Source organism: Dipodomys merriami, unplaced genomic scaffold (assembly GCF_024711535.1).
Source record: "Dipodomys merriami isolate MVZ:Mamm:240054 unplaced genomic scaffold, mDipMer1.0.p SCAF_2, whole genome shotgun sequence".
Lineage (NCBI taxonomy): Eukaryota > Metazoa > Chordata > Mammalia > Rodentia > Heteromyidae > Dipodomys > Dipodomys merriami.
The window spans coordinates 4,622,586-4,648,351 of NW_027203381.1; the positions used below are offsets into that span (position 1 = coordinate 4,622,586).

The 25,766-nt window shown below is 40.4% G+C and overlaps 1 protein-coding gene across 1 annotated transcript in view; it reads right to left on the reverse strand.

The window, feature by feature from the left end:
* Dok6 (docking protein 6) overlaps positions 1 to 25,766 on the reverse strand; it is a 275,916-nt gene that overhangs the window by 35,902 nt on the left and 214,248 nt on the right. Inside the window, exons 6-7 of the mRNA XM_070028977.1 lie at positions 16,555 to 16,693; positions 9,725 to 9,842 (exon numbers count right to left, since the gene is read on the reverse strand). Of these exons, the coding sequence (XP_069885078.1) occupies positions 9,725 to 9,842; positions 16,555 to 16,693 (257 nt within the window). The remainder of the gene's footprint in view (positions 1 to 9,724; positions 9,843 to 16,554; positions 16,694 to 25,766) is intronic.

The window sequence follows — 25,766 nt, forward strand, 5'->3', positions numbered from 1 at the left end:
TAATGAAAAACTCAATTCTATTTCTAAAACTATTAATGTAATCAAAGATTGTATACAAATATGTCTACCGAAGTAGTGTTTATAATAGTAAAAGGCATGGGTAATAAACCCGTGCTGAGTAATAGAGCAATAGTTAAATAAAATTAGCCTTTTAAAACCTAACATTGTGTCACCTTTACCTGCCATAAAAATATTATTCCCAATAAAAGTGTTCAAGTTAAAAACACAATAAACAAATGCATATGAAGAATTTTCTTAATTTTATAAACAGAGCCGTCTGTTTTATCTCAGTCGATTCTCCTTTATATGTTCTAGATGTGGTAGTCAGTGGAGATGTTCACTTTTTACCTATTTTTTCACATGTTCAGAATTCTTTCCCATTGCAGTAACTTATCAAGTTCAACTTATCAAGTTGCAACTTATCAAGTTCAGTTGCTCTTTTGTCAGATCTTCAGAAATCACATAGCTTCAAGTTAGAAAAATCACTTCTGAGTAGAAGACACAGAAATCTTTACTTAGGGGAAATGAGCCATGATGATGAGGCATTTAGACTCTGGTTACAGAAGCTACTCAAAGGACCTCTGTCTACCCGGGGTCCTGGCTCATCAGAGCAAATGCTCCAGAAAAAGGAAGGTATTCAGTAGGGAGGAAAAAGTGTGGATTGAGTGGGGAATCTGATAGTGACATTGCCAAAAGACACTCCCCAAAAAGTTGGAATAAAAGAACACCTACCCTAAATTTGCTGCACAGCTTAGTTTAAAGCTTGCGAGGTAATGATGAACAGTAATGGTGACCTTAAAGCGTGAAGATGACTAATTTGCATACACAATGTGTTTTAAATTGTTCCACAAGAAGAATAAAACTGCTCCGTCCAACTTTTATAAGCAGTGCCCACATCCCACAGAATCTCCACAGTTGTTTAGATGGCCTCCATCTGGGTTGTTTCAACTACAGCGTATTGGAGGATAGATGTTGCCTGGTTTTTTAAAGGAATCATGCTTGTAAACCTTGATCACGGTTCCAAAGGAAGGCACCCCGCACAGAAGGACAGAGGCTGGAATTGCTTTATTCCATCCTGCCTTGAACTCTGTCACCCTAGACTTAGTTGCATAGTGGCAAATGAGCAAGAACCCATGACATCCAAATCATTTTGTAAAATGGGGACAATAAGTGAACCCAGAGAACTGTATCACACATCTTGACACACGTGAAATGATTAACCACTGAGAGCAAAGACGGCAACAAGGCCTACGACCTTTCCCCGCGGATGGAAATGGCATCTATAACTCTGGCTCTTCAGGAATCTTGTGACGAACACAGGGCTCTATGGTATTTTCTACCTGAGTATCGTGCTCACAGGAGGCTGCACAACAAAAGAACTCCTTTCCTACAAAGAATTTTCACAAATCCAGATGCTTCCTCTTACCGAACCTTAAGTTATTAATATTTTAACCGAATTTGTTTCCTTTAGTCTCTAGGCTATAAAACTACAAGTGTAAGGGCTAACGCTACTATAACTCACAGGTAAAGATGACCAGATGGGCAATGCTTCAAACAGAGAGCTGGGCAATGCTTCAAACAGAGAGCCCTTGACATGCTAACTACCACACAAGGCCACATGTGTGCCTTAATTCACACTAAATGTTGTATTATATTTCAGACTATCCAGCCAATAGAGGTGAGCCAGAGCAATGCAATGGCTGCCTCTGCTATACATCTGGGAGTCTCTCCTCACAGTCCTCTAGATTCACCCAGAGAAAGCATTTCCTCTGTGCTCTCTTTACTGCTGTGCCTCCCTGGTCACACTGCTGTCCTCTGCATTCTACAGCATGGCTTCTCTTTAAACACAACTGTCACCAATCGTGATTCCAGAATGTCTCCCCGAATCCCCCTGGGGTTCCAGCTGTCTCCACTGGCAGACAGCAAGGGCAAGAGATTTCTGGCGTAGGCCTATGTCCCAAGGAAGCATGAAGTGATGTGTCTTCCAGTTTTCTAGAAGATTTCAAGGTCTCGAGTTCTTAATAGAGAATGATAGGTAGTGGTTAGCCACGAGTGATGGGGAAGTGTAAAGGAAATGTAAAATGAAGGAAAGGTCTCAGATGAAAATGCATGATCTCTGAGGCCCATTTACGCCATACAACGTCGTACGATGATTCTTTTTTCTAATACTCACGCATCTAACAATTCAATGCAGCCTACAGTGGGTCAACAAATAGTTCCTAAAACAATTTTAATCTTTAATTTGCTACCCAGACCAGCCAACCAGGATGGAAGTCCAGTATCATTCTAGAAACTCACCCAGGTTCCAATCTTGTGATAGAGACTCTACACCGTGAAGAGCTGGTACTGGGGAGGGGCTTCCACTTAAAAAACTGTGCCCAGGATGAAAATCATTGTCATCCTCGCCCTAGAGATGACTGCTTTCAATATATTCATTTGTGTCTGAGGCCCCCCCCCCCACACACACACAGCTGAGTATTTGTCAGTATTCATGCAACCATCTGCCTGGGTTGATTAATCTGGTTATATTCACTTATTCACTTTCCCCTGACAGTACTATTATGCATAATTCTATATAAAATATAATATCTATTTCCATAAAATTTGGTTAATTAATAAAATTAATATGTTACTTATTATATTTAAATAATCCCACAGGAAAAGTTTGGTGGACAGGAATCAAGTTTAGAGACCAAACAGAAACCTTAATTTCAGACTTGAAGAGTAAAGCATCTTACTAAGTTTAATCCAACTCCAAGGCAGATTATACTAATCCGATATAGCATCTAGAAGCTCCTAACCTTTTATCTTTCAGTAATAACTGTTGCACGTCTGGTGGAAAAAGATTAAATGTCTGACTTGGTTTATTTCACTCTTTGAGTTATCTTTAGAACTTGCTTTGAGCTGCTTCAAAAGAATGAACTGAGCAATCTTCTCCTTGTTGTTCACCTAGGGTCTAGCCAGTGGAAAGTGCCACATGAGGGAATATATTTAGTAGTCATTGATTCAAGCAAAGTTATTCCATGTTGTGAAAGAGGCTGGCGTCCTGCCAGAAGTGCTCTCTGACAGGCTTCTCAGATTCCAGGACAAGCTCATCAGAAAGAGCGATTTGGAGTGGGTAAACGAGGGCACACAGGCCACCGGGCTCTGCCACTGCCTGGGGTACAATAAGCTGGTGTAGGACTGGAACACGTGGTTTCTTTTTATTTCTTTTCTTTTCTTTTTTTCAGATGCAACATCTTATTCACCCCTGATGTTGGAATGAGAGCAAACGTGAAGATTTAAGAGTATGTTTTCTTTCACAGTAAAAATTAGGTGAGACTTAGATTTAGTTTCTTCTAGAATTTTAATATCTTGAAATCATTTCTTAATATGATATTGCACGAAGTTCTTAGAGTCAGGCAAAATTCTTTGTACATAGTAGAAACACTCTAATACGGTTTTAAAGTAAATAGAATATATTGGTGTGGATGAGCATATCTGCCTGTGCCCATAAAGAAATCTCCTTTGTGTGAATTTAATTTACATTAGGACATTGACAATCAATAATTATTGATGGGCAATCTTTTGGAGATAAACCTATTTAATCAGCATGCTAAGTAGATATTGTTTTTAATCCCCATTAAAATATTTTCCCACAAGAGGCTTTCATTTCAACATAGCTACATATGCATTCAATGTACAGTGTTACTATATGTGAAGTATAGTGAAAATAATTAAGAAAAGAGTTAATCAAAGTGAAAATGAACAACACCACAGGGTGTCCAGGCTCCAGCAAGGCTCCAGAGCTCCGGTGCTTTGTGTAGCTGGGGTCTTATCAGGGCAGGGGTAGGTGCTAGTTGTCTTTCTTTTGGTGTAGACTCTGCTGGGTAGGTTGATTGACAGATGTAGCTTATGTACCAGATGTGCACTGTGTGTGCCCAGGTAGGCGCTTCATGGAGACCAATAGTCTTAAGACAGAGGTCTCCCACCCCGGGGGTCAGGAGGTCCCATTCTTGTCCTCATGCATGAATGTCTCGGGGGAGCGGCTCTGCTTGTTGGAGGCCAGGCCTTGAGACAAATGCCTCTGGCTCGGGAATGTTATCAGGATCTTGATGAGTCCCTTTTGGGTGGAGCTTATTTGAAGGGCCATTTGGTGGACCATGCTCCGAAGGCCAGGAAAGATGTGTCATGTGGGAGGATCTGGTCTCACCAGAGACCCCTTCTGATGCCCTGGAAACCGGGGAACCCAGGGTGGCCCCCATTTGTAATATCTCCATTTTAAAGATAAATGAAATTGAGCTTAGAAAAGGTCAGTAATACATCCAAAGAGACAGTGCTCGGCAGTTAACAGACTCAAGTTTATTTGAGTCCATAATTCAAGACTCTCACCTCTGTGGATGGTACCTCTTCATACACCTCCAGCCCCAGTGTGGATAAGCTTCGAGGATCAAAGAATTACCCACCAGTTCCTACATAATCCATTTGCAGGAAGTCAGTTTTTAAACAAATATATTGCTATAAATTTGTGCATAAATGTCTACTGGAGCAGAAAAGAGAGACTGCTTAATTCTGAATTGGGGCGATAAGAAACATTTCATGGTGGGAATGTTTTGTGCATTTTTATGTCATCCACATCAGGGAGCAATTGATTCATTTATCTCAAAAAAAGTGTTACCCAGGGAGGCATCTTCTGCCTTCACTCACCTCTCCCCAGGTAAGAACCCGCAGTGAATGTCCACAAATACACTTGAATAGACAGCAAGCGCCATTTCCAGAGAAAGGACTCATATTGCTATGAGGTGTTGCCAAGTCTCCATGAGCAGGCTGAGGCCTGGGGAGAATGTGTGATATATGTGGCATCTTCCAACTGCTTTCACAGGTAGCCTGAGAATGTTCTGGAAAGATGGCAGCTTGAACCTAACCAAGCTCCTTTTTTACTGCTGCAGCTACAATCTCTGCTATTTGTTTTGTAACTTGCAGGAGGTGATTCTTTTTTTAAAATAACTTTATAATCTGGAACACATGTCTATTGTAAAATTTAAATAAAAAGTCTCCATGGAAGCAATGTGCTGACAGCACAATCTTGAAACTGAATGAGCGGCAAAGAAGGACAGAGGGTCGCAGCTGAGCAGAGTAAATAAATCCCTTATTTACCTCACGAATCTCTGGCGAAACTCTATCTAGTGTTTTCTGAAGGTTATCTCTAATTCTAATTGCCTATTTCATCCTGTCCTTCTGAGAACCTAGAGCCCTGCTGTCCTCTCCGTCCGCATCAAACGCTCTCTATGTAATTTAGGTGAGCGTCAGTGCTGACACCGGTGGTCTGCGGCTTAATTACAGACACGCAGAGGGCAGAAGGAGGCCCGCAAGTCAGAGCTGGCATTTGGATATTAATCCGTGCTAATGGCAGTGGAGTTCTGACAGCTCCCTCCTTCGGAGAAGCTGCACTCCCAATCACATGTGACTTAAAGTTGTTCAAGCGGCTTTCAGAAAGTCGAAGTACATTCCATTCAATTTTGCACAAAAATAAGATATTACACGTATCAGCACAAGTCCCATAAATCTAGTTATCAGGGGCCATTTTCAGCTCCCTTTTTCATCGACTCTGTTTACTGCAGAAGAGGGAAGCCAGCAGGAAAGGAGCAGGTGGAGAAGAACAGAGGTTGAGCGATCAGGAGAAAGGGGTACTATGATACAGCATGACACCACAGTTCTTATGCTTACCCAAATAAAGTTTGCAACAATAAAAACCCATAGCCCATACAAATAACACAAAAACAAGAACCCAGCCTGCCAAACCTGACCTGACTGTGCACAAGAACCCGAACTGCTCAACAGATGCTAACATGGGTCTGGACACGTACGGACCTGGGTGCTATGGCTATCCTCAGCCCCACTGCTCATGGAGGCAGGAGCTGGTCCTGATGGCTTCACCTTCGCCATGTTCCCCGCCCCCCACTCACCTCTACATTGCACAGTGACACCAGCAATGCCGGACCACACCAGCTACCACCATGCTTTTGAGTAGACTGGCTGGTAACTTTCAACAGATGCTTTGGTTCTCCCAAATCCAGGTTCACAACTCTGCTATATAACCTGACACCTAAATATACTGCATACTGATTCAGGATCAAGGGGAGAGACATGAATGAAGAAAAACTCCGTAACTGGATTCTCATTCTCTGTCTCTGTCTGGAAAGGAATGAAGTCTCTTCCTCACTCTGTTGCTTCAGTCGCCTTGATTACAACAGGGTCTCCATTATAGCTTACTATTCAGAGTACTTTGGGCATGGAGAGACTGACACGTCGGTCATTAAGGTTAGGACATCTTACAATCAATATGCCTGTCTTTTAAAAATGGCGCTAGCCATCAGGAAACTGTTGTATGTAGGAGGAGGGGTGGGGTCCAGGAGGGAGGGGCAGATGAGTGAAGAGGAGACAGGAGGAAGAAGAATCAATGTGGAACAAAAGCAGCACTGGCACACACTAGACACTATGTTGAAAACTAACCATACAACTTGCGGGTGGGGATGGGAGGGAAAACCTGGGATAGGAAAAGGGAAAGGATGCCATTGTTCACATTGAAATGAACTCTTTTCCTGACTTATGTAACTGGAACTCCTCTGTATATCACCTATGTAATAACACTAAAACGTTTTATAAAAAAATGCAATGTCTATATTAAGAAAAGTAAGGGAAGGGTTGGGTGGCCGGGAGGGATGGGTGAGAAGGATGAGCTGATCAAGATGCATTGTATTCACAAACTGCTTAGTTAAATGGAACTCCCTTGAACCACTACATGAAGGTAATAAAAATAAAAAGGAAGGTAAACATAAAAATAAAAATGTGGCTGGCAACACACAACAGGAATGAATGAGTATAGAAAACTAAACTAAGTGGGCAATTAGAGGGTGACAGGCAATTTAAGTTACAGGTGAGTCTTGGCATAGAATGGATGTGTTTCCACAAGATACAACTTTTTCTCTTCCTGCATGTGCTGTCTCCTGATGAATCCTGGTCTATTGAACTTTAAATACATAAAATGTTCCTCCTTTACTTCTGAATGAAAGCCTGCTGAGTTTAATTCATATTGATCTCAGTTTCACAGTTGGAAATAGAAAGAAAAAAAATCTGATGAGAAAATCTGGGAGCTGAGTTTACTTTGCTCAATCCTCCCTGGTTTACCCGATAATATGATTAACACACACACGTCACCAGTTCCACTCTGACCTGTCCCTGTGGCAGCCAGACAATGAAATTCTCCTCTGAGTGATCTGTCAGGGAGGCCGGTAGAGCAAGTGAGATGTAAGTTCATCACACATTCACATGGGGCGGGGGAGGGGGAGGGAGGAAGAAAAAGTTCATGGCTTCTACTTTTACCTCTCCCTTCTTTTGGTAGTTTTATTCTGCCATGGTCTGGCTACAAAGGAGTCCCCTAAAATATACAGTTTTCCTGTCCCTTGCTTGATTTTACTGCCATAATAGGACAAAATGAAAATAAAGGAAAATCATCATTGTTAATGTATCATTAATATGTTTGCATCTGTATCTATTCTTGTATTACCTACAATCTACCTACTCTCTAGTTTCTTACCTACTTTCTATATACTTTCTTCCCTCCTTTCCTTCCTTTCTTTTTTTCTTCCCTCCCTCCCTCCTTCCTTCCCTCTTTTCCTCCCTCCCTCCCTTTCTTCCTTCCTTCCTCTCTTTCTTTCTTTCTCTCTCCCTTCCTCCCTCCCTCGCTCTCTCCCTCCTCCCTTCCTTCCTTTCTTCTTTCCTTCCTTCCTTCCTTCCTTCCTTCCTTCCTTCCTTCCTTCCTTCCTTCCTTCCTTCCTTCCTTCCTCCCTTCCTTCCTTCATTCCTTTCTGCCTTTCTTTTCTTTCTATATGTATATAGTGTAGCCACAAAGTGAGAGGCCTACAAAATGTTAAAATGTAATTCTCTAAGCAAAATATAGTACAAAAGTCAACTCACAGCACAGCAAAATGCAAGTTATATTGAATAGCTTCTCATTATATTTGACCTACAGTGATAACCTGAGTCAATGTGTATTTTATGTTACTCAGAGCAGCAAGCAACCAACTAGAGAAAAATGTGATATAGAGGCCATATAAATGAATTGGCCATTCATTATAATTGATAAGGCATTTTGAGCCTTAAGTTTACTGGAAATTAAAGAATACTGTTATATATCATAGACTATTCCAATCAGTGTATCTGTTTTAGTATGCAAATTACCATTGTCATCCAAGGAGTCTTGGGCAGTGTGTTAAGCTATTTCAATATACTCTAAAAATTTTAGGATAAATGTGAAATTGTATCTGAAATTTCAGTATAAATGCCGATTCCTTGCCTCCCATTTTAGTTCAAAGCTACCAGGAATACAATCATCTTTTATTTTCTGGAATGGTAGGCAAAACCACAAAAACCAAAGTTATCACCTTGCTTTCTAACTAATTCCCAAATCTTTATGCCAGTATCTCACATTTTTGAATCTCAATCACTGCAAAGGGCAAAATAATTTTATGGAGTCATGAGTGAGACTATTTTAATGTATTGTTGCTGGTATTGGTAGAGTAGAAGCCTAGGGTGCAACTTTCTCTCTCTGACTTTTGAACTTTATAAACCGGTCACCTCTGCTTTCTTCAAAATTAGCATCTCAAAATATAGATATCAAGATGTCCATATAAATCCAGTAATGGCCATTTAAAGTATCAAATACAATTACATTTAATTTTGTGAATGACTAGAATCATTCAGACAATGTAACTTTTGCCATTAGTTCTCACTGATCATATTCCACTAGTCTTGAAATCCTGGGTTTTGAAATCCTGGCACACAAATATTGTTATAAAAATAGTCTCACTATTTCAGTTTGCTTGTAATAACTTTTTGGTCAAAATATTTATTGCTGGTAATACGTGCACAAGTTGAAGTGTGAAAAAAGGAATGTTTGGAATGCCTAATCATGTTGAAAATCATATTGGTCATGAGTTCACCAGCTATTTTACACAACGCTTTTTATGTTCAAGTGTATTTGCTAGATGAGCAGTGTTTTACCCTATTTTTTCAGATTTTTAAAGAATTTCCTACAGAATAAATCTATTTGAAGGATAAGATTATTCATTTTAAAAGAGGAGGGAGAGGAAGACACAGATGATCAAACATCTAGTAATATGAGTCATTGGACAAAGCATTCCCTTGCTAGTTAATTGGCCTTTCATGATTAGGACAAATACAGAAGTGAAGTATTTACATTTGTTGTTTCCACCTTGTGCCCTATGACGGGACTTCTATGATAAGGTTTGGTTAAACTTTAAAGCTCTGATAGCATTTTACTACTGAGTCTGAAGTCATCTCCTAACTGGTACTCAATTCTATTAAGGATAAAAGATTTGCAAAACAAAATCCTTTATAGGACACATCATAAAGCAGAACTCTCCATCCACTAATAGCTTCTAATAAAGCGCTTTCTGTAATGTTTTGGTTGAAGTCTCATTCCCAAACAAAGTGTTGGGCCTTACTCCTCACACAGAAGGTTTTGGAACTTTTGGAGTGTAAGAAATGATAGCTGGCAAAAGGCAAAGGTAAATCTCAGCTTCCCTGTGACCAGTGAGGGCTGGTGAAGGGAAATGGAGGGAAAGCAAGCAATGGAAATACACAGTGATTTGCAGGAGTCCTAGTCCTACAAGAAGGAAACTGGTGTCAGGAAGGGCTATTCTCTTATTTTAATGACACTTGCCTTGCAAACTGTAGATTTCTCCAACACTGTTCTGACGTGTGATGTGGTGCCAGTACGCGCTACGAGGAAGAGAGATGGATTTGGATAAAGTCATTGGTTCAGTCAAGCTTGTCTGCAGCTGAAAAAAGAAGGAAAATGTGTTTAAGGATTTATAAACCATTAAACAAAAATCTATTTTAAATGCATCAAGTTGAATGTGAGTGACTATAGAAAAGTACACTATAGAAAAGACATTACAGTGTGACTAGTCCCCCACTCTCTCAATGAGGGTAACTTTCTAAAAGTAAAAAAACATTATTCAGAACTATGAAATAAAGACTTACAGCTTAATCATTAAGAAAAGAACACAAGGAATGTGCAAATAGTTGGCAAGAATTCCAATGGCTTGTAGTCAACTGGGAATGCTGGGAAATATTCAAGGAAATAACCAATGGTATCCATCTGAGCAAATTTGTCTCCATTTAAATAGGCAAGAAATATATGCATAACTTTTAAGCCTTCTGTAATGCACAGTGTGGCAAAATAACTCAAGAAATGCATTCTCTGTGAACCAGATGTCTCAGAAACATGCCAAATACACAATGCCTGTTAGTGCCTGTTAGTGTCTTAATTCCCTTCAAACTCCTCCTGACATCTCTCCCACTTTGCACAATAGTTGCTTTTCTCAGATACATGTTTTCCTTGCTTCTCTCATAGAATATTGTACATATTAAATGAGTATTTTCACTCAGAAACTGTGATAAAAGGATGTCAATATTTCACATTCAAAACCTTTAGTTCAAGGTGAGCTGAAGACACCTGTACCATATTACATCACATGCTCCTGCTTGTGATTAGTACAGAGAGAACATAGCTTCCCTTACATTTATAAGAAAGAAATATATTTTGTCTGGATTCACATGTGCTTTCCAAAAACATACAAGATTTTATTTTACCTTTGGAAACATTTTTCTGACACAAGCTGAGCAAACAATGTTTGATGATGTAAGTTTTCTAATGAATGAAATCACACACATCACCTTTCACTTTTCAACTGCTATACATAATAAAGGAGTTATGAAGATCAAGTCTAGCCTTAGACTCCCATTGTCCCCTACCCTATCCCCAACACTTCTCACACTTTGGATATGAGTTGTATTTTTATTTCTATTTGATTGTGGTCATGAAAGAACCTGATATGACAAGATAGTATATAAATTCACTAAAAAAAGAGGCTTTATATTTGAGTAGATAGTATATTCAAAGGGGTTGAATGTATTTTTTTAGTTGACTTCTAGTGGTGAGATAGTTCTACTTACAAAAGTGCATGTACACTATTGTCCTTTTGAAAGAAGCTAGTCCCAGATAACTGCATTGCAGAAAATTTTTATAGTTTTCATATTTTGACATTTCAAGTTTTCCTCTGTATTATACACAGGAATAGATATCTATCTATTTCCACTCTCCACTACTGTATAAAGAAGTGTAAAAAGGGGCTGGGAGGGTAGCTCAGTGGTAGAGCGCTTGCCTTGCATGCATGAGGCCCTGGGTTCAATTCATCAGCACCACATAAGCAAAAAGAAAAAAACTGGAAGTGGCGCTGTGGCTCAGGTGGTAGAGCGCTAGCCTTGAGCTGAAGAGCTGAGGGATAGCACCCAGGCCCAGAGTTCAGGCCACATGACTGGACCCCCCAAAAAAGAAAGTGTAAAAAGTGCAAAGAAATATAAAAAGTAGGGAAATGTAAAAAGAAGACAAGTTTATTGTTACATCCCAGCATCTCTTGGAATCCTTAAGATGCTTGTTAACAATTCAATTTCCAGATTTTCCCAAACATGGGGAGGATATGTGTGTGTAGAGCCGCCCACATGAAGAATGCACCAAATATTCTCACATAGATTATTGCTGTAAGGGTGCAAAGGCAAAGTCCATTCTATGCAAGGTTATGAGGAGACAAAGAAACTCCTTGCTTTTAAATCCAATTTTCCAAATGAGGCATCAGCTTAATGAAGCACATACACACACACATATTTAATTCATGTCAGCAGTAACCATTAATAACTTGAATTAATCCATAAAATAATTGTCATAGTCTGTAGTCTGTTTACTGCCAAACTGTACAAAGCATTAGAACAGAGGTTTATAAAAAAAAAGGAGAGGGGGAAAATCTTACTAGGATAACAGACTTAAAAAAGATGAAATGCAGGGATAAATAAAACACTAATAACTGAGTAAACCAGTAAACTCCTAAGATGAAGTGAGAAATCACCACATACCTTTCAATAGTCGCTCCAATTAAAAGACACAGAGGTCGACTGAATTTAAAACATCTAAACAACAAAATCCAACTGTTTGCTGTCTACAAGAAACTCATCCTATTTGCAGAGCTACACCCAGACTGACAGTGAAAAGATGGAAAATGATATTCTAGTGAATGGAATCTGAAAGCAATAAGTAGTCTTACTCATATGTGACAAAGCAGCTTCAAGTCCAACTTAGAAGAGATAAAGAAGAAACCAAGAGAAGGTTAGGGTGAAAGTAGCAGAAAATGTTGGCAACTATGTTAAGAGCTAAATGAACTGCTTCTTTCTCTCTCTCTTTGGTTTCTGCATCTATGCTGAAGTTGCCTTTCTAGATCCATATCCAGAGCCTGGCAATGGAAATAGAGAATCCAATGAGTGTCACCTGTAGCGAAAAGCCACAGTTAGATGCTAAAGATGAATAGCAGAGTTTCTTGATGAACAGTTCATTATGTGATGTGGCACATTATAAGGAAAGGTGCAGCAAGGCACATTTCAAGTTTTATTTGTTCTTGGAAGTGAGTTCATGAAACTTCAGAATTTTATGGGAACAGAGACCTCACAAACCTTAAGCCAGCCACTCCTGGCCCCCATTAAAGTAGTCTTCTGAAGTCTAAAGGTTTATGGGCAATTGGCTTCTCCCACACTTGGCTTAATATTCAGAAGAGGACACCTCACACTTAATCTTCATTTCATTCAAGATTAATGGAAAGGAATCAGGAGACAACTGGTTAAGTTGTCAGATAAAATGTGATTTCCACAGTAGTTACATGGAAGTGGCTAGGCATCACAGTTCAACTTCACAGATGATCAATGTCATTAAATGGAAACAAAATGAAGCTACTTCCATATACTGTAAACTATGCAATCAGGACCAGACAAGCTCGGGTTTAGAATAACATCAGAAATCATTAAAAGAGATACATAGATATTTTTAACACCATTCTTGCTTGTAATCACTTATGCTCTTAAGAATGCATGCACATTTTAGTGTATTCTTCCTTTGTCATGGAACTTCATAGAACTACTCTTTGACCATAAGGACCATGATGAACACTCATTAAATATTTTGTAGGTGATTTTATGTCAAAATTTTACTTTTTCAAAATTTAAATAGATACATATCTAATGGCTGTAGTAAAGTTTATTATATAGTTTATCTCAAAGATCTGTACAAAATGAAGGCTAGGATCAATTTTAGTGATTCATTCTCTCTCTTTCTCTCTCTCTCTTTCTCTTTTTCTCTAAAACAGATTCATGGGTATTTCAGGGTATTTGAATGCGTGTTGTCTATGACTTTAGTCTGTACTTGACCTTAGCAGTCTAAATCACACAGGCACACTTGTGATGGAGTTTCTGGCCAATGGCTTCTATCAGAAGGGATGTCACAACTTCCCTTGGTAACAGAAAACAAACAGCTCTGCTGGAGGGACTGGTGTGGATGATCTCTGTGAAATGGGAATGGGCTCCAGAGGTGACAATTGGGTCTACCATTTAGCTTAGTCTTAACAATCTAGTCTCAATGGTTTGAACATCAGTAATCTCTCAGAAATGATTCCATTTTAAATGTATTACTGTGGCTTCATTGTTCCAGTCACCTTCCCTAAATAAAACTCTCTTTAATTAATTCTTTTTAAAAAAATGTGCTTGTCCAGAGGTTTGCACTCAGGGCCTAGGCACTATCCCTGAGCTTTTTTTTTTTTTTGCTCAAGGCTAGTGCTCTACCACTTGAGCCATGGCTCCACTTCTAGCCTTTTAGTGGTTAACTGAAGATACAAGTCTCATGGACTTTCCTTCCCAGGCTAGCTTTGAACTATGATCCTCAGATCTCAGTCTGCTGTGTAGCTAGAATTATAGACATGCACCACTGCATGTCTATAAACTCCCTTTTAAATAAAGCTAAAACTACCTTTTAAATAAAACAGATTTAAGATTAACAATGAGAAAAAAAGACTACCTAAACTTGCTGTCCCATTTTTACTACCAGGGGCCTTTCCCAACCCTGCAGGGGCTGCATGTAGCTGGAGGCATCACTGGAAGGAGGTCTGGTGGGGTAGGCCCCCTGCTCTACAATTTCCTCTCTGCAGAGACTGACTCAGGGGCTTCCAGTGATGTGACTTTCCAAGAAGCCAGTCAGGTATCTTTGCCAGGGCAACATGAACAAACTCACTCTAAGCTTTTACTGCTGTTTATCAAGATTTGCATGATTGGTACTGTGTCACTCGTAGTAACCTGAAGTCAGGAAAAGTCTTTGCTATCTCAAGAAATGAGAGGCTATAAAATAACTGCTCTGGATACTTACAAACCTTTTTATCTAACAAAGGAGTCATTTCCTTCCTTGCTCACTTCCTGTTTTTCCCTTTTCAGCTTATTGAAGTGATGGACTAGCTAGGAAGTAATAGTAACTAGGGTTAACTTCCAGAGAGAAGCCTCGTTGGTGAAGTAGTTTTTGAGATTAAAGCAAATTTAATTTTACACTTGATTTAATTTTATATTTATATGTAAACACCAAGTGATGGAGTCTCTGATTTTTGTATTTCTAGAAAGGTTACTGTTCGTTTGTTCGTTCATTTTGTGGTAGAGTAGATCTGCTGTATTTCCCCTTCCACCTTTGACTTTTGGCCCCACATGCAGCCTGCAGACCCTCGGTTTAGAATGCCTGAGACCTGGGTGGGTAGACCAGATGTTTCTATGCCCTCAACAGCAATTGCTCCACTTGTTTCCCAGTTGTGTTTCTCAGTGGCTCACGCTATAATGAACACACAGCCAGAACTAAGGTGGATAATGTGAAGTAAGCTTTGTCTTGTAATGTGGTTCGGGGGGCAAAGGATTAACAATTTAGCATTTTCATGAATGTTTCATGTCTCATAAATCACTCCTTTGCTCTATATCACTAATATAAGAATGAAAAATTACATGAAGACCATTCTTAATTCTTTCTAATGACTAATGCATGAAAATCTCTATAAACAACCAAGTAAGTAAAACTACCATATCACTGGGCTAGAAACACAGTGTTGAGACGCACAGAGGCCAAATAACTGTGCAGGGTTACACAGCAGTGAGTGGTGGTCTTAGAAAATGGGTCCAGGGTCCAAACCTGAGGATCTCTGTTATGATGGACAGTCACAGCCTGAAGGAGTTCTTGGCATTTCCTTCATGAAACTAGAATGTAAGTAATTTGACTTGGGAGAAATAGACTACTTCAAACAACTATAAAAAAAAACAAACTTTAACTTCTTAACAGAAAGTAATATCACAATTGTTCATTTGGGTTGAGAATAAGTATCAGCCAATTATGACTGAAATGAATGGGCAAGTGCTCTCAAATCACTTGAAATGTGATTCCTGTATTTCCCCCCTTGATTTAAATCAGTAGAAAAATGTCATGTTAATTAGATAATTGTTACAAAGAGTTTAAATGTAACTCAAGCATTTCTAGAAGGTTGCTTTACAGGCCCCCTATTGAAGACTCTAATCATTCCCAACGTCACATATTAATAATGATGCTCTAGCTACTCCACCATTCCAGATGCCTGTGTCAGATGGATTTTTCCCTCATCCTCTCCCACACGTGTTAGGAGAAAGTGATATAACCAAATCTTAAGTGTAGAGATAAAAGTATACATTGTAGTATTAGGGAAAATTAGAAATACATTATGAATAACTTAATATCACTGGCTAAACTACTGTGTTATCTTAGAAGAGAGAATTTGCTTTTATATATACAGTGGTTTTGTAGAATTTCAACCTGCTGCTAATGGAGCCCAAAGAAAAATAAGATCCTTCCCAACACTTCCTGTCACCTCAGATGACATCAGATGCACCTTACTCCTCTAGAAAGAAGCAACAGTCATCTCTCAAGGCGACAGTCAACAACTACCCTGTTGTTTGCTTTTCAAACACATTATAGATTATGATTTGTTTTCAGCTGGCTGTGAACTTTACCACTACAGCTCCTCTACTAAGTTATTTCTTAATGACCTTGAAATTATCGTACAGTTGTACAGCAAGATATGAGGCAAACCATTTTGTTGGCAAACAGAATAAGCTTGTTCTGGAAACATTTTATTATTGGATCTGAAATGCAAGTAGAAAAAGCACAAATGTCAGAATGTCTAGTGACAAGCAAAATCTTTCTGGGTGGTACCTTCATTTTCCTAGTTATTTATTTTGGCCCCACCCTGGAATCTTGGAAGCAACTGTATCTATCTATATGCAGTGTCTTTGTGTCTCTATAGATATGTGCATTGCAGAACTGTTGCTACTAGGCTCTATACCCCTCTTTGGATAACCATAGCATCCAGTCACACATGGTAACACTTGGAGTGCAGGTCTTTTAGGTCACAGTCAAAAAGCTTCTGTGATAGATTGAATTAGATATAGGAGAGACAAGAGGCTACACCACACAGGTTAGGTAAACGAGACCAGCCTCTGGTGTCAGGGCAGGCACACACCCATGTGCTACATGAATGGGCCCACATAAACATGCCATACATCAGACCCAGGGACATTCATTTGCAAGCTGTTAGGTTATCAAGGAAGGAGCCTTACCCGGGCTTTCTGCTCCATCTCTAGCATTAATCTCTCATGTTGCTCAGCTATGGCCAGTGTCGCAGAATGCACCTTCTGATAGATCATTTCTCCTTCCCTTGTTTGAAAAGTGAATAGTCCTTCTCCTGTGTCACACATTCTGTGAGAACAGAGACAGGGAAAGAGATGGGTCTTCATGGGTTCAAGCATGAAACAGTTCATGTAAAAGATGCCCTTGTCCTGGAGTTCTCCTTTCCTCATTTCATGGGAGCTAATGAGATAGACTCATCCTTGACCAAACCAACCAAGCATCACACCACAGAGTGCTCCATGAGGAGGGAGTTAAGGAGCATGATCTCAATGCAATTGATTTTTAAAATACAGAGCATTTACCACGGTGTAAAAGGCACACAGAAATTGATTTAGGTCACTGCAGCGCTCGCCTGGCCCTGAAGGGAATAAAAGCCAATAGTTGTTTTCTTGAAGGCTTTTCATGCTTGAGATATAATGATTGTATTGTATCCCTTATTCACTAGCATCTCTTAAAATTTAAAAAGACTTATGAAAATTCAGGAATTTTATGCTCATTCTGTATAAGGAATGAACACTACATAGTTTCTTTTTTTAAATTTCATATCTTTTACATTTGAGAATGCGCAAATATACTTTATATCTTTTACTTAACTAAACAAGTCTTACATAGGTTTTGGTGTAGTAACTACATGATGTAAATGAGAACCTCTTAAGCCTTGAGGCTGCTTGAATAGAATGCTGTTTCTAACAATTTCGGATGCACAGACACAGACAAGTTTGTAGCTTTGCAGATCTCCTTTCCGCATGTCTAAATTGGGAATCATGTGGCCATTCCATAAAGTCTTCCTGAAAGTTAAAGAGGTTGGTCCCCAAAATACGGCACTGCTGCTTAGATCATATGGAGTGTTCAAAATTTTTAGCTATTACTATTTTCAGTATAAAGTTTGGAACGAATCACAAGGAAAGTTTGGATCTCCCATTAAGAAAGGGCTGGACTGATTTTATTTTTATCTGCTATTATGCTGTTATGATATAGAAAGACTCCTGTGTAGATATTTGTATGTAATTTCTGGTAACATAATAACTTTGAAAGTGTTCTTAAGGAAACACAAGAAGAAAATTGAGAATCCAAATTCCTTTTCTATTATGTAGTTATATGTACCTCTTTTGATATATATATATATATATATTATGTTATGTTTAAGTAGTTGTAGCAATGGGTTTCAATTCAGTTTATCAGTACAATGCATCTTGATCAATGCCACTGTGTATAGTTACCTTTTAAAAACAAATGCTATCAGAAAAAAAATTCTCACTGACAAGTTGTCAGACAGTAGTAGTGCAGGTCCATTTCATGAACAAAGACTAACTCTAAGATGAAAAATAAGTTACTTAATACCAGAGCCTAGTTTGTACGAATAACCGGGGGCCTGTGGAGACACTCAGCATCAGTGTGATATTGTACTCGGATTTTAGATGTTTATGAAACAGCTGTGTTGTTGGTTTCTGGTGATACTGTCGAAAGATTTACAGGGTGTAAGATCTAAATATGCATGAGGCCCAACTATTCAAACACCAACACGATTTTGGACTTTTCTCTCTGGTTTTCTGAGGGGGTTTCAGTAAAAGGAACTGTCTCGAGAGGCCTCACATCACCGAGGCTCAGGCCATGATCTCTGAGGGCCCCGTGGAGCCACACTCAGCTTCTGTGGAAGCGATCTTAATAAAAGTCACCCAGCGTGAAATGGAAAGTCTGGGGGAAAAATGAAGTTTTCACTAAGTGAAACAAATGAGCTATCTTTGTTGATTCAGGGGAACCAGAAATCCAACAACAGCAACAAAACCACAGATAGGTCCTGAGTGTGCACTGTGTGAAGAGGAATTTTGGTCATTGTCTTCTGAAAACCATTCTCATTGGCCTTGGGAAATGAGATAATGAAGACACAAATTGTTATTTCATACTCAGTCACTGAGATGTAAACTTCTAATGCCTGTCCACTACCCAAGACTTAACTCTGCCCGGTGGGGGTGTTTACAGGAGCAATTTGCCCACGTTCTGTAATAACTACTGTAAATGTTATCCTTTGTTCAAGGAATGAGGCTTTAAAACATGCCAGCATCCCTAGCAAAGAAAACGTGAAGCAGATTAGCATTTGTTCATCATAAGAGTTCGAGGTCAGAACTCCCCTTTACGCCTGTCTCATGCTCAGGGCTTTTGCCACTCTTGTTGGAATGAGCAGTTGTTTCCTTGACTGTTGCTTAAAATGTGTTTTATGTGGGCTGAGCAGGAACAGAAATGGGGGCCTCTTCACCTATGGAAATAGTTTTGTGGCACCAAACAAGCGTTAGAGGATGCGGTCAGAAGGGAGATGGAGTAAGGAGTGTGGCATGTGTCATGTTTCTCAACGTAGTGTTCAAGGACCAGCACTGCACCTGCGTCTCCCGCCTGTTCAGACCCAGAGATCAGAATCTGCATCTTAACAGCATCTGCAGGTGGCCGGCACACACAGTGTGCATGCTGCCTGCCATGTGGTTGAGGACAATGTAGAGGCCATGTTTGTGCAGCTTTTCAAGGACGGATAAGAAAGTGAAGGTTAGAAAAGAAGAAATGGTACTGAAAAGAGAAAGAAGCGTGAAGAAACCCTTCTAACAACTCGCAAAGTGTCACAGGGTGCTTGTGACATTCAACAATCCCAACTCTCCACCTTCCAGTCAAAGACTGTATATATTTTCGTGAAAATAAATGAGGACAGTTTAAGGCTACTGAGAATATTATCTCCTTAATTAACATTCTCACTTACGTAACCTAAACTGGCCATTCTAATGGTGAAGATTTCCTTTCTGCTCTGGAATGGCCTGGGGATTTATCAAAATTCTAAGAGGTAAATAGGAATGGAGCCAGTTTGTCTCCAAGGCTTGCTTTGTTTGGACATTGTGATAGAAGAGAAGTTACAACCATTACAGGAGTCAAGAAACCAGCGGAAATCAGAGCCAGCAGGTCATGGCTTGTCAGATGAATTGTTCACATATTTTTCCAGTGGGTAACATGAACGAGAGGGTTGAGGACAAGAAAGGGAGCACATATAAATGACTCGTGTTCTCTGAGCATGTTTTCAAGTAGTGGGAAAGGAAGAGCACTGAGCGGTGAGCACGCAGCTCAGCGTGAGCATGAGTATCAGGGTGGGACACGAGATGGAAGCTGGTATTAGACAACTTCATTCAGGAAGGCCAAGTTCAACCTATAAGTGGAGCAAAGGTATCTCAAATGTGAGAGGAGACAGAAAAGGATAAAGGTCAAGGCTTGGGTTCCTCAAATCATAGAAAGTCCTATTTTCAGAATAGGCCCGTGACTGGCATCTGGGCGATAACCGCCGAGCCTTGGGAGTATTTTGCTACTTCTCTATGTCTGAGACACTGATCCCAACCACGTGACCTGGGTGAACAGCTGCTTTTATGGCGACAGGGGTGTGGCAGGCCTGCAGTAACGCCTGGGCCCCACCCAGGCAGGTGTGGGCGACTCCGGTTGACAGCACTTCCTGTGTGAGGGAGTACTCAGTGCTTTCAGCCAGCACCTGTGCCAGGGCCCTGGAAGCCCAGGGCCACATCTCCCAGTCTTCCCCCTTGTGGATCCCACAGTCAACCACAACCTGAGTGTCAAGTGTTTGGTGTGTGCCCTGTGGGTCTTTTCCAGAGAATCATGAAGTCTGAGGGTGGTCTGGGGCACGCCTCAGTCTGAGCACCTGGTAAGCTGTTAATGTATTTCCACACAACGGGAAAGCCTTATCTTTTCTCTAGATGGCAGATTTTCAGGTTCCGTTTCTCTAGGGGTTGACCGAGAATGCCTGTCTTTATCTCATGTCTCCAGTGACTTCCAGACTCACTGGAAGTGGCCATGCTATGGGTCTTGCTCTTGCTATGTCTTCAATGTACACCGCAGCCAGAGAGTATGTGGACACCGTCATTGTGGAAACCCCAGCACCAGGTGCTATTCTCTATGCCTCAAGGTCTTCATAGGAAACAACCCTACACTATCAAGTCCCAGACACATGTTACTGGAAAGTGCCTGCCGTGTAATGATTGGACCCTACAAGCCTTTTCCTGTCTCAATTCGGCTCTGTGAAGAGTAATAACTTTGAAGTGCCAGTCTTTCTTGCAAATATATGTGAAACATAAATATATGGGAAACTTATGGACACTGCTTTGCTTTTTTTTTTTTAAAAAAGAAGACATACATTAAAATATTTCTCCATGTCTGTAGATAAAACTTTGTTACCCATGAATTAGTAGACTTGTAGCAATTTGTCCATCATTAAAGCTATGTGAATTTTTCTCATTGTAATTTTTTGTGACATTGTGTGCATATCAAATATTTCTCCTCTGTGCACATAGAAAATTTAAACCCTCAGCAGTGGAGTAGCAGAAACATGCTCCTGGAAATTCAACAGTGTTTCTCTTCGGGATTTAAAATTTAATGCTTAATTATAGAAAGTGATGAAACTCTTAAGAGCACAGCTTTTCTTCAGAATGCTTTAAGCCAATTAGCACATTTATTGTGTTAAGGGTTTAATTTTCATTGCCACTGAACAATGCTAGCTAGCATTTTAAGCTGTGCAGGAGCCATGGAGATATTGGTGAGATTCTAAGAGTGCTCAAGAGTCAGATTTTGATCTCTGCTAGAAACAGAAAATGCATATACTAATAGACATTACGATTCCTAACTCTACAATATACAGAAACAGACCCAATTCATTTGACAGTTAAAAATGTGATCACTAGAATTTCAGGTCAGTGAGCGAGAGAGCTAGGCTCTTCCTTGCCATTTGTAAAAACAGTAACAAAATTTGAATTCATACCTCCATCTCCCCTATGTTCTAGAGAAAGCATATATTTATAAAAAGAAATGGAAAAGGGCTGGGAAGTTGTCTCAGTGGTAGAGTGCTTACTTTGCATGCATGAGGACCTGGGTTCGACTCCTGAGTACCACATAAACAGGAAAAAGCCAGAAGTGGCTCTGTAGTTCAAGTGGTAGGTTGCTACCCTTGAGCAGAAACGCCGAGGGACAGCGCCAGGCCCAGAATTCAGGCCCCACAACCGACAACAATGCTCAATAGGAAATGTACTCATTACCTTGCTCATGTAACTGTAACCCCTCTGTACAGCATTTTTACAATAAAAAACATACAAAAATAGTAGCTTAAATTATAGGATTTAAGAACAGAAAAAAAAGAAAGAAATGGAAAATCTTTAAGAATTCCTATACAAACTCAGGAAGATTTTAAGCTAGAATTCAAATCTAATATGATAAGATAATGGGTGGATAAATATTCCTGTGAAATTAGTTAAAAAAGAAAGAAGACAATCATAAGCTACCATAGACGAATTTAAATCAAGAAAACTATTTGACACTTGGCAATAATGATACGTTTTCATGTTTAAAATAGTTATAATAGCAATAACTTGAGTCCTTTTTTCATAGTTGTTTGAGCATCAAATGAATTAGTGTATACAAATCACAGATCACTTGTAATATTATTAGTAATGGAAAACTACACTTTAATTACTGTTACTACTGGAATACAGTGCCAGATGAAAGGACAAGAAGCAAATGGCCTGAATAATACACTGATGTTTGTGTGAAACATGCATGTGTGGGAGAGTGGTACAGGAATCAGTACAGCATGCTTCTTGGAGTGAACAATGGTACACTGTATTTCTGAAAAATGGCAAGTAGGGCTACAGATGTAGCTCAGTAGCACAGCACTTACCTAGAATGTGACAGGCCTTGGGTTCTTCTATCTCCAGCACCAGGGGGAAAAAAAATCTAAGAGTGGATAGTGATTGTTCTCACCCAAAACATTGATAACTACAAGTGACATGTACGCTGATTAGTAGCTCTGTGTATCCCACAGTGTATACATACTTTGAACATTGTGCCACCTGTAACAGTTTACCTGCCATTGTAGACAAGCATGTTGGGGAAGCAAGGATAGGTGTGTTTCTTTGTTTCTTTTCTGGAAGAATGCCAAAAAGTCTGCGATGGTATCATTTTGGGGTATGAAGTGAAGAGAGGGAAAAGGAAAGAAGGAAGGGATGCATTTCACAGAGCCCACTTCATATTAATGATCAAATTAAGTGAAAGAATGTGATGGGTTTAATTGAATTTAATTGGTTACAATTAAATTAGCACACTCAATTTTAGAGCAAGGTTCACGGAACACTCACAGGAGTGCTGGAATGATGCAGTGTTTATGCATTACCATCAAACATAAAATGATCTACTGCTCAAACCCTTTCTCTCACACACACCTCTTTTTCTCTCACTTTCTTGCTCTCATATGCATTCTATGTACACATATTGCTATATTGTTTAAGATTTCTATTTATTCTCTTTTCAAGGAGGTGCAGACCTGTGGTCTGACTTTCAATAGGCCCAGCTTTGCAGAGAGTTGTGTTCTGAAATCTATTGAAATAACTTCATCCATGAACTTAATCATGGCAGCAGCCTTTATGCAGTATGGACTTGCACAAGCAAGTCTGTGAGCAACCTCAGAGACCACCACGAGGCTGTCTACTGGATCCTGTTGCCCATGAATAAAAAAAGAAAAGGTCCTAAGGAGGTTTGAGCATTTGCCAAGGGCATTCAAGGTCCAGGAGCCCACCTGTAATCTGAACCCAGGCAGCTTGATTTTGAAGCTTAATCTCCTGTCACTAAGGGATGTCACATTCACTCACGCTGAGACACTGGTGCAGCGTTTTCCTTATGGACTGGACAGAGGCCCCAGACAGGACTTGGGAAAGAAAGTTTACAGCAGCTTCCTCTCCCTGTCCCAGTTCCTCTTCTATGCAATCAGGTCCCCAGGACGCATGCCTCTAGTCTCTACCGGCCAGTGGAGAAAAGGCACATCCCACTGTGTATCCAGTCAGCTGAGCATCCGGCCAGGAGTCAAACTCCCTGCCCTGTGCCCAGCCCCGTGTCAAGCCCTCTGCTCGGGGGATGGCGGACTGAGTGCTGGCCACGTTTCCTGCCCTGCCTTGGACTCTTCTTTCTCTTAAATGCTTTGATTGATTTTTATACCCCCTCCCCACTTTCCCCCTAAAGTGATAAATCCTCACCCACAAAACCAACCAACTAACCAAACAAGGAGAAAGCCACAAGGAAGGGGTGCAGGTTGAATGCAGTCCGGTGATAGAGCCAAATGTAAAAGGCAAGAATTACTTTTAAAGCCATGTCCCCCTCAGGGCCCAGGGTCCACACCCTGGCGGCTGTCCTGACCGCATGCTATCCCAAGCTGCGGCTGTGAGACAATCAGCTCTTCCCTTTGAGTGACTTAGGCTAAAAGACAAAGTTGCAGTAACCCTTGTGAGATGTTCAGTTGTGAGGAGCTGGCAAAGGCAACGCGGCGACGGTGAACGCGCTCGTGTGGAATTCTTAGCTCTCCACTGCATGTCACGGCAGGCAGGCTTTGTTTCACAGAATTAGAGTCTCTAAGATTTCTGAGCATGAGGACTGACCTCTCATCCATCATCTTTCTCTTATCTATCTACCTATCAACCTGTCTATCTACTAATCTATCATCTGCACGTCCATCTATCATCTTTCTGTCTTTCAGTCATCGCTGACGGTGTTGGAACCCCATGTCTTGTACACACTGTATAGACAGATGCACTACCGTTAAGCTAGGTCCCTAACCTTGGAATCTGCATTTTAAGAATGTTTGCCAAGCCATTCTCCTGAACATGTTTGATCTAGTGCTTTTAGAGCAAGACAGGGATACGCTGCTGTTCCACCAAACACAGGAGAGAACAAAGGGCCTCCCATCCCCTTCTCGTGGCACCGATTTCTTGTTAGCTTGTTCACATTCAATGAACAGCGACCCCTTGCAGAGTGGCTTGTCCGGCCCCGGGGTGGCTGTGTGGTGACACGTGGAGAGTGGTAAGGAGCCGTGAATGCTTGAATTTCTGGCAACTATTCCAATATTTTCTTCCACACCACCACCACCTCCAGTTCTCTCAGTCTCCATGACTGGACTCAAATAAATTTCTCTCATGCTTCCAGAAATATCTTCTAATATTAAACACCTTCCAGTGAATTGGGAGCTTGTGGGTGAATCACTTCTGTAACTGAGAAAGATGAATAGAAATAGAATTTGATTTTCTGGAGAGGGTAATTGAAGGACGTAGAAGTGAGAGGCACAACAACTTTGATTTTGCCAGCCAGTAGGGGGGATGGAGACAGTAGGGTCCCGGATGGTCAGAAGAAAGATGGAAGCAGCTGTTGATACCAATTTAAAATTATGTCAGTTATCGGGCTTGAACTCAGGGCCTGGGCAATGTCCTTGTGTTTTTTTGCTCACAGCTAGTGCTCTACCACTTGAGCCACAGCTCCATTTCCAGTTTTCTGGTGGTTATTTAGAGATAAGAGTCTCACAGGCTTTCCTACTTGGGCTGACTTTGAACCGTGATCTGCAGATCTCAGCCTCCTGTGTAGCTAGGTTTACAGGGGTGAGTCACCAGTGCCCAGCTCCAACTTCATGTTCTTTTCAAATAATTTTTGCAAGAGTGGATTGCAGTGTCTTAGGTCGCTAATGTAACAGTGGGATTCCCTCGTGGACCCACTTTTCAGTGATTAAGCGAGAGTGGGAAGGAAGCAGAGCAGTGGCTGCTTTGTCTCCTGTGGTGACAGCGTCCTGGCGTGTGATACAGCACGGTGCCATCAGAAAGGAGGTGGGATTTCTTGGAATCATTTCTCTTATTTTCAACCCAGTACCAACTGTACTGAAGAAGGGAATAAAAATGCCAAAGAAAAGCAGTTGAGAGAAATTTACTTTTTTACCCTTGAGACTTAATGGGAATTGAAGCAGTACACATTTTTATCTTATTTTCCTTAATGGTCAATGCCATTGGCTACATATTGTAAATACCCAGCACGGATCAAAGCAATCCTACTGAATGATGTCCCTTCCATTTTGTTAGCTGCTAAGGATTCGTGAGATGTTCACTGCAGATGCTATCTTCTCCATAACAAAATACAGTCTGCTGCCAAGGGATATCTACTGGACTTCATTTTTCTCATTGGAAATAAGGATGAATTGGAGAATCTTAATTATGAAAAGTTCTGTATGATTCTGGTGTCTAGGATTCTAAAGGCATGAGCATTTTTCATCACATACTATTTCATATTGTGCTTTTCCATCACAGGA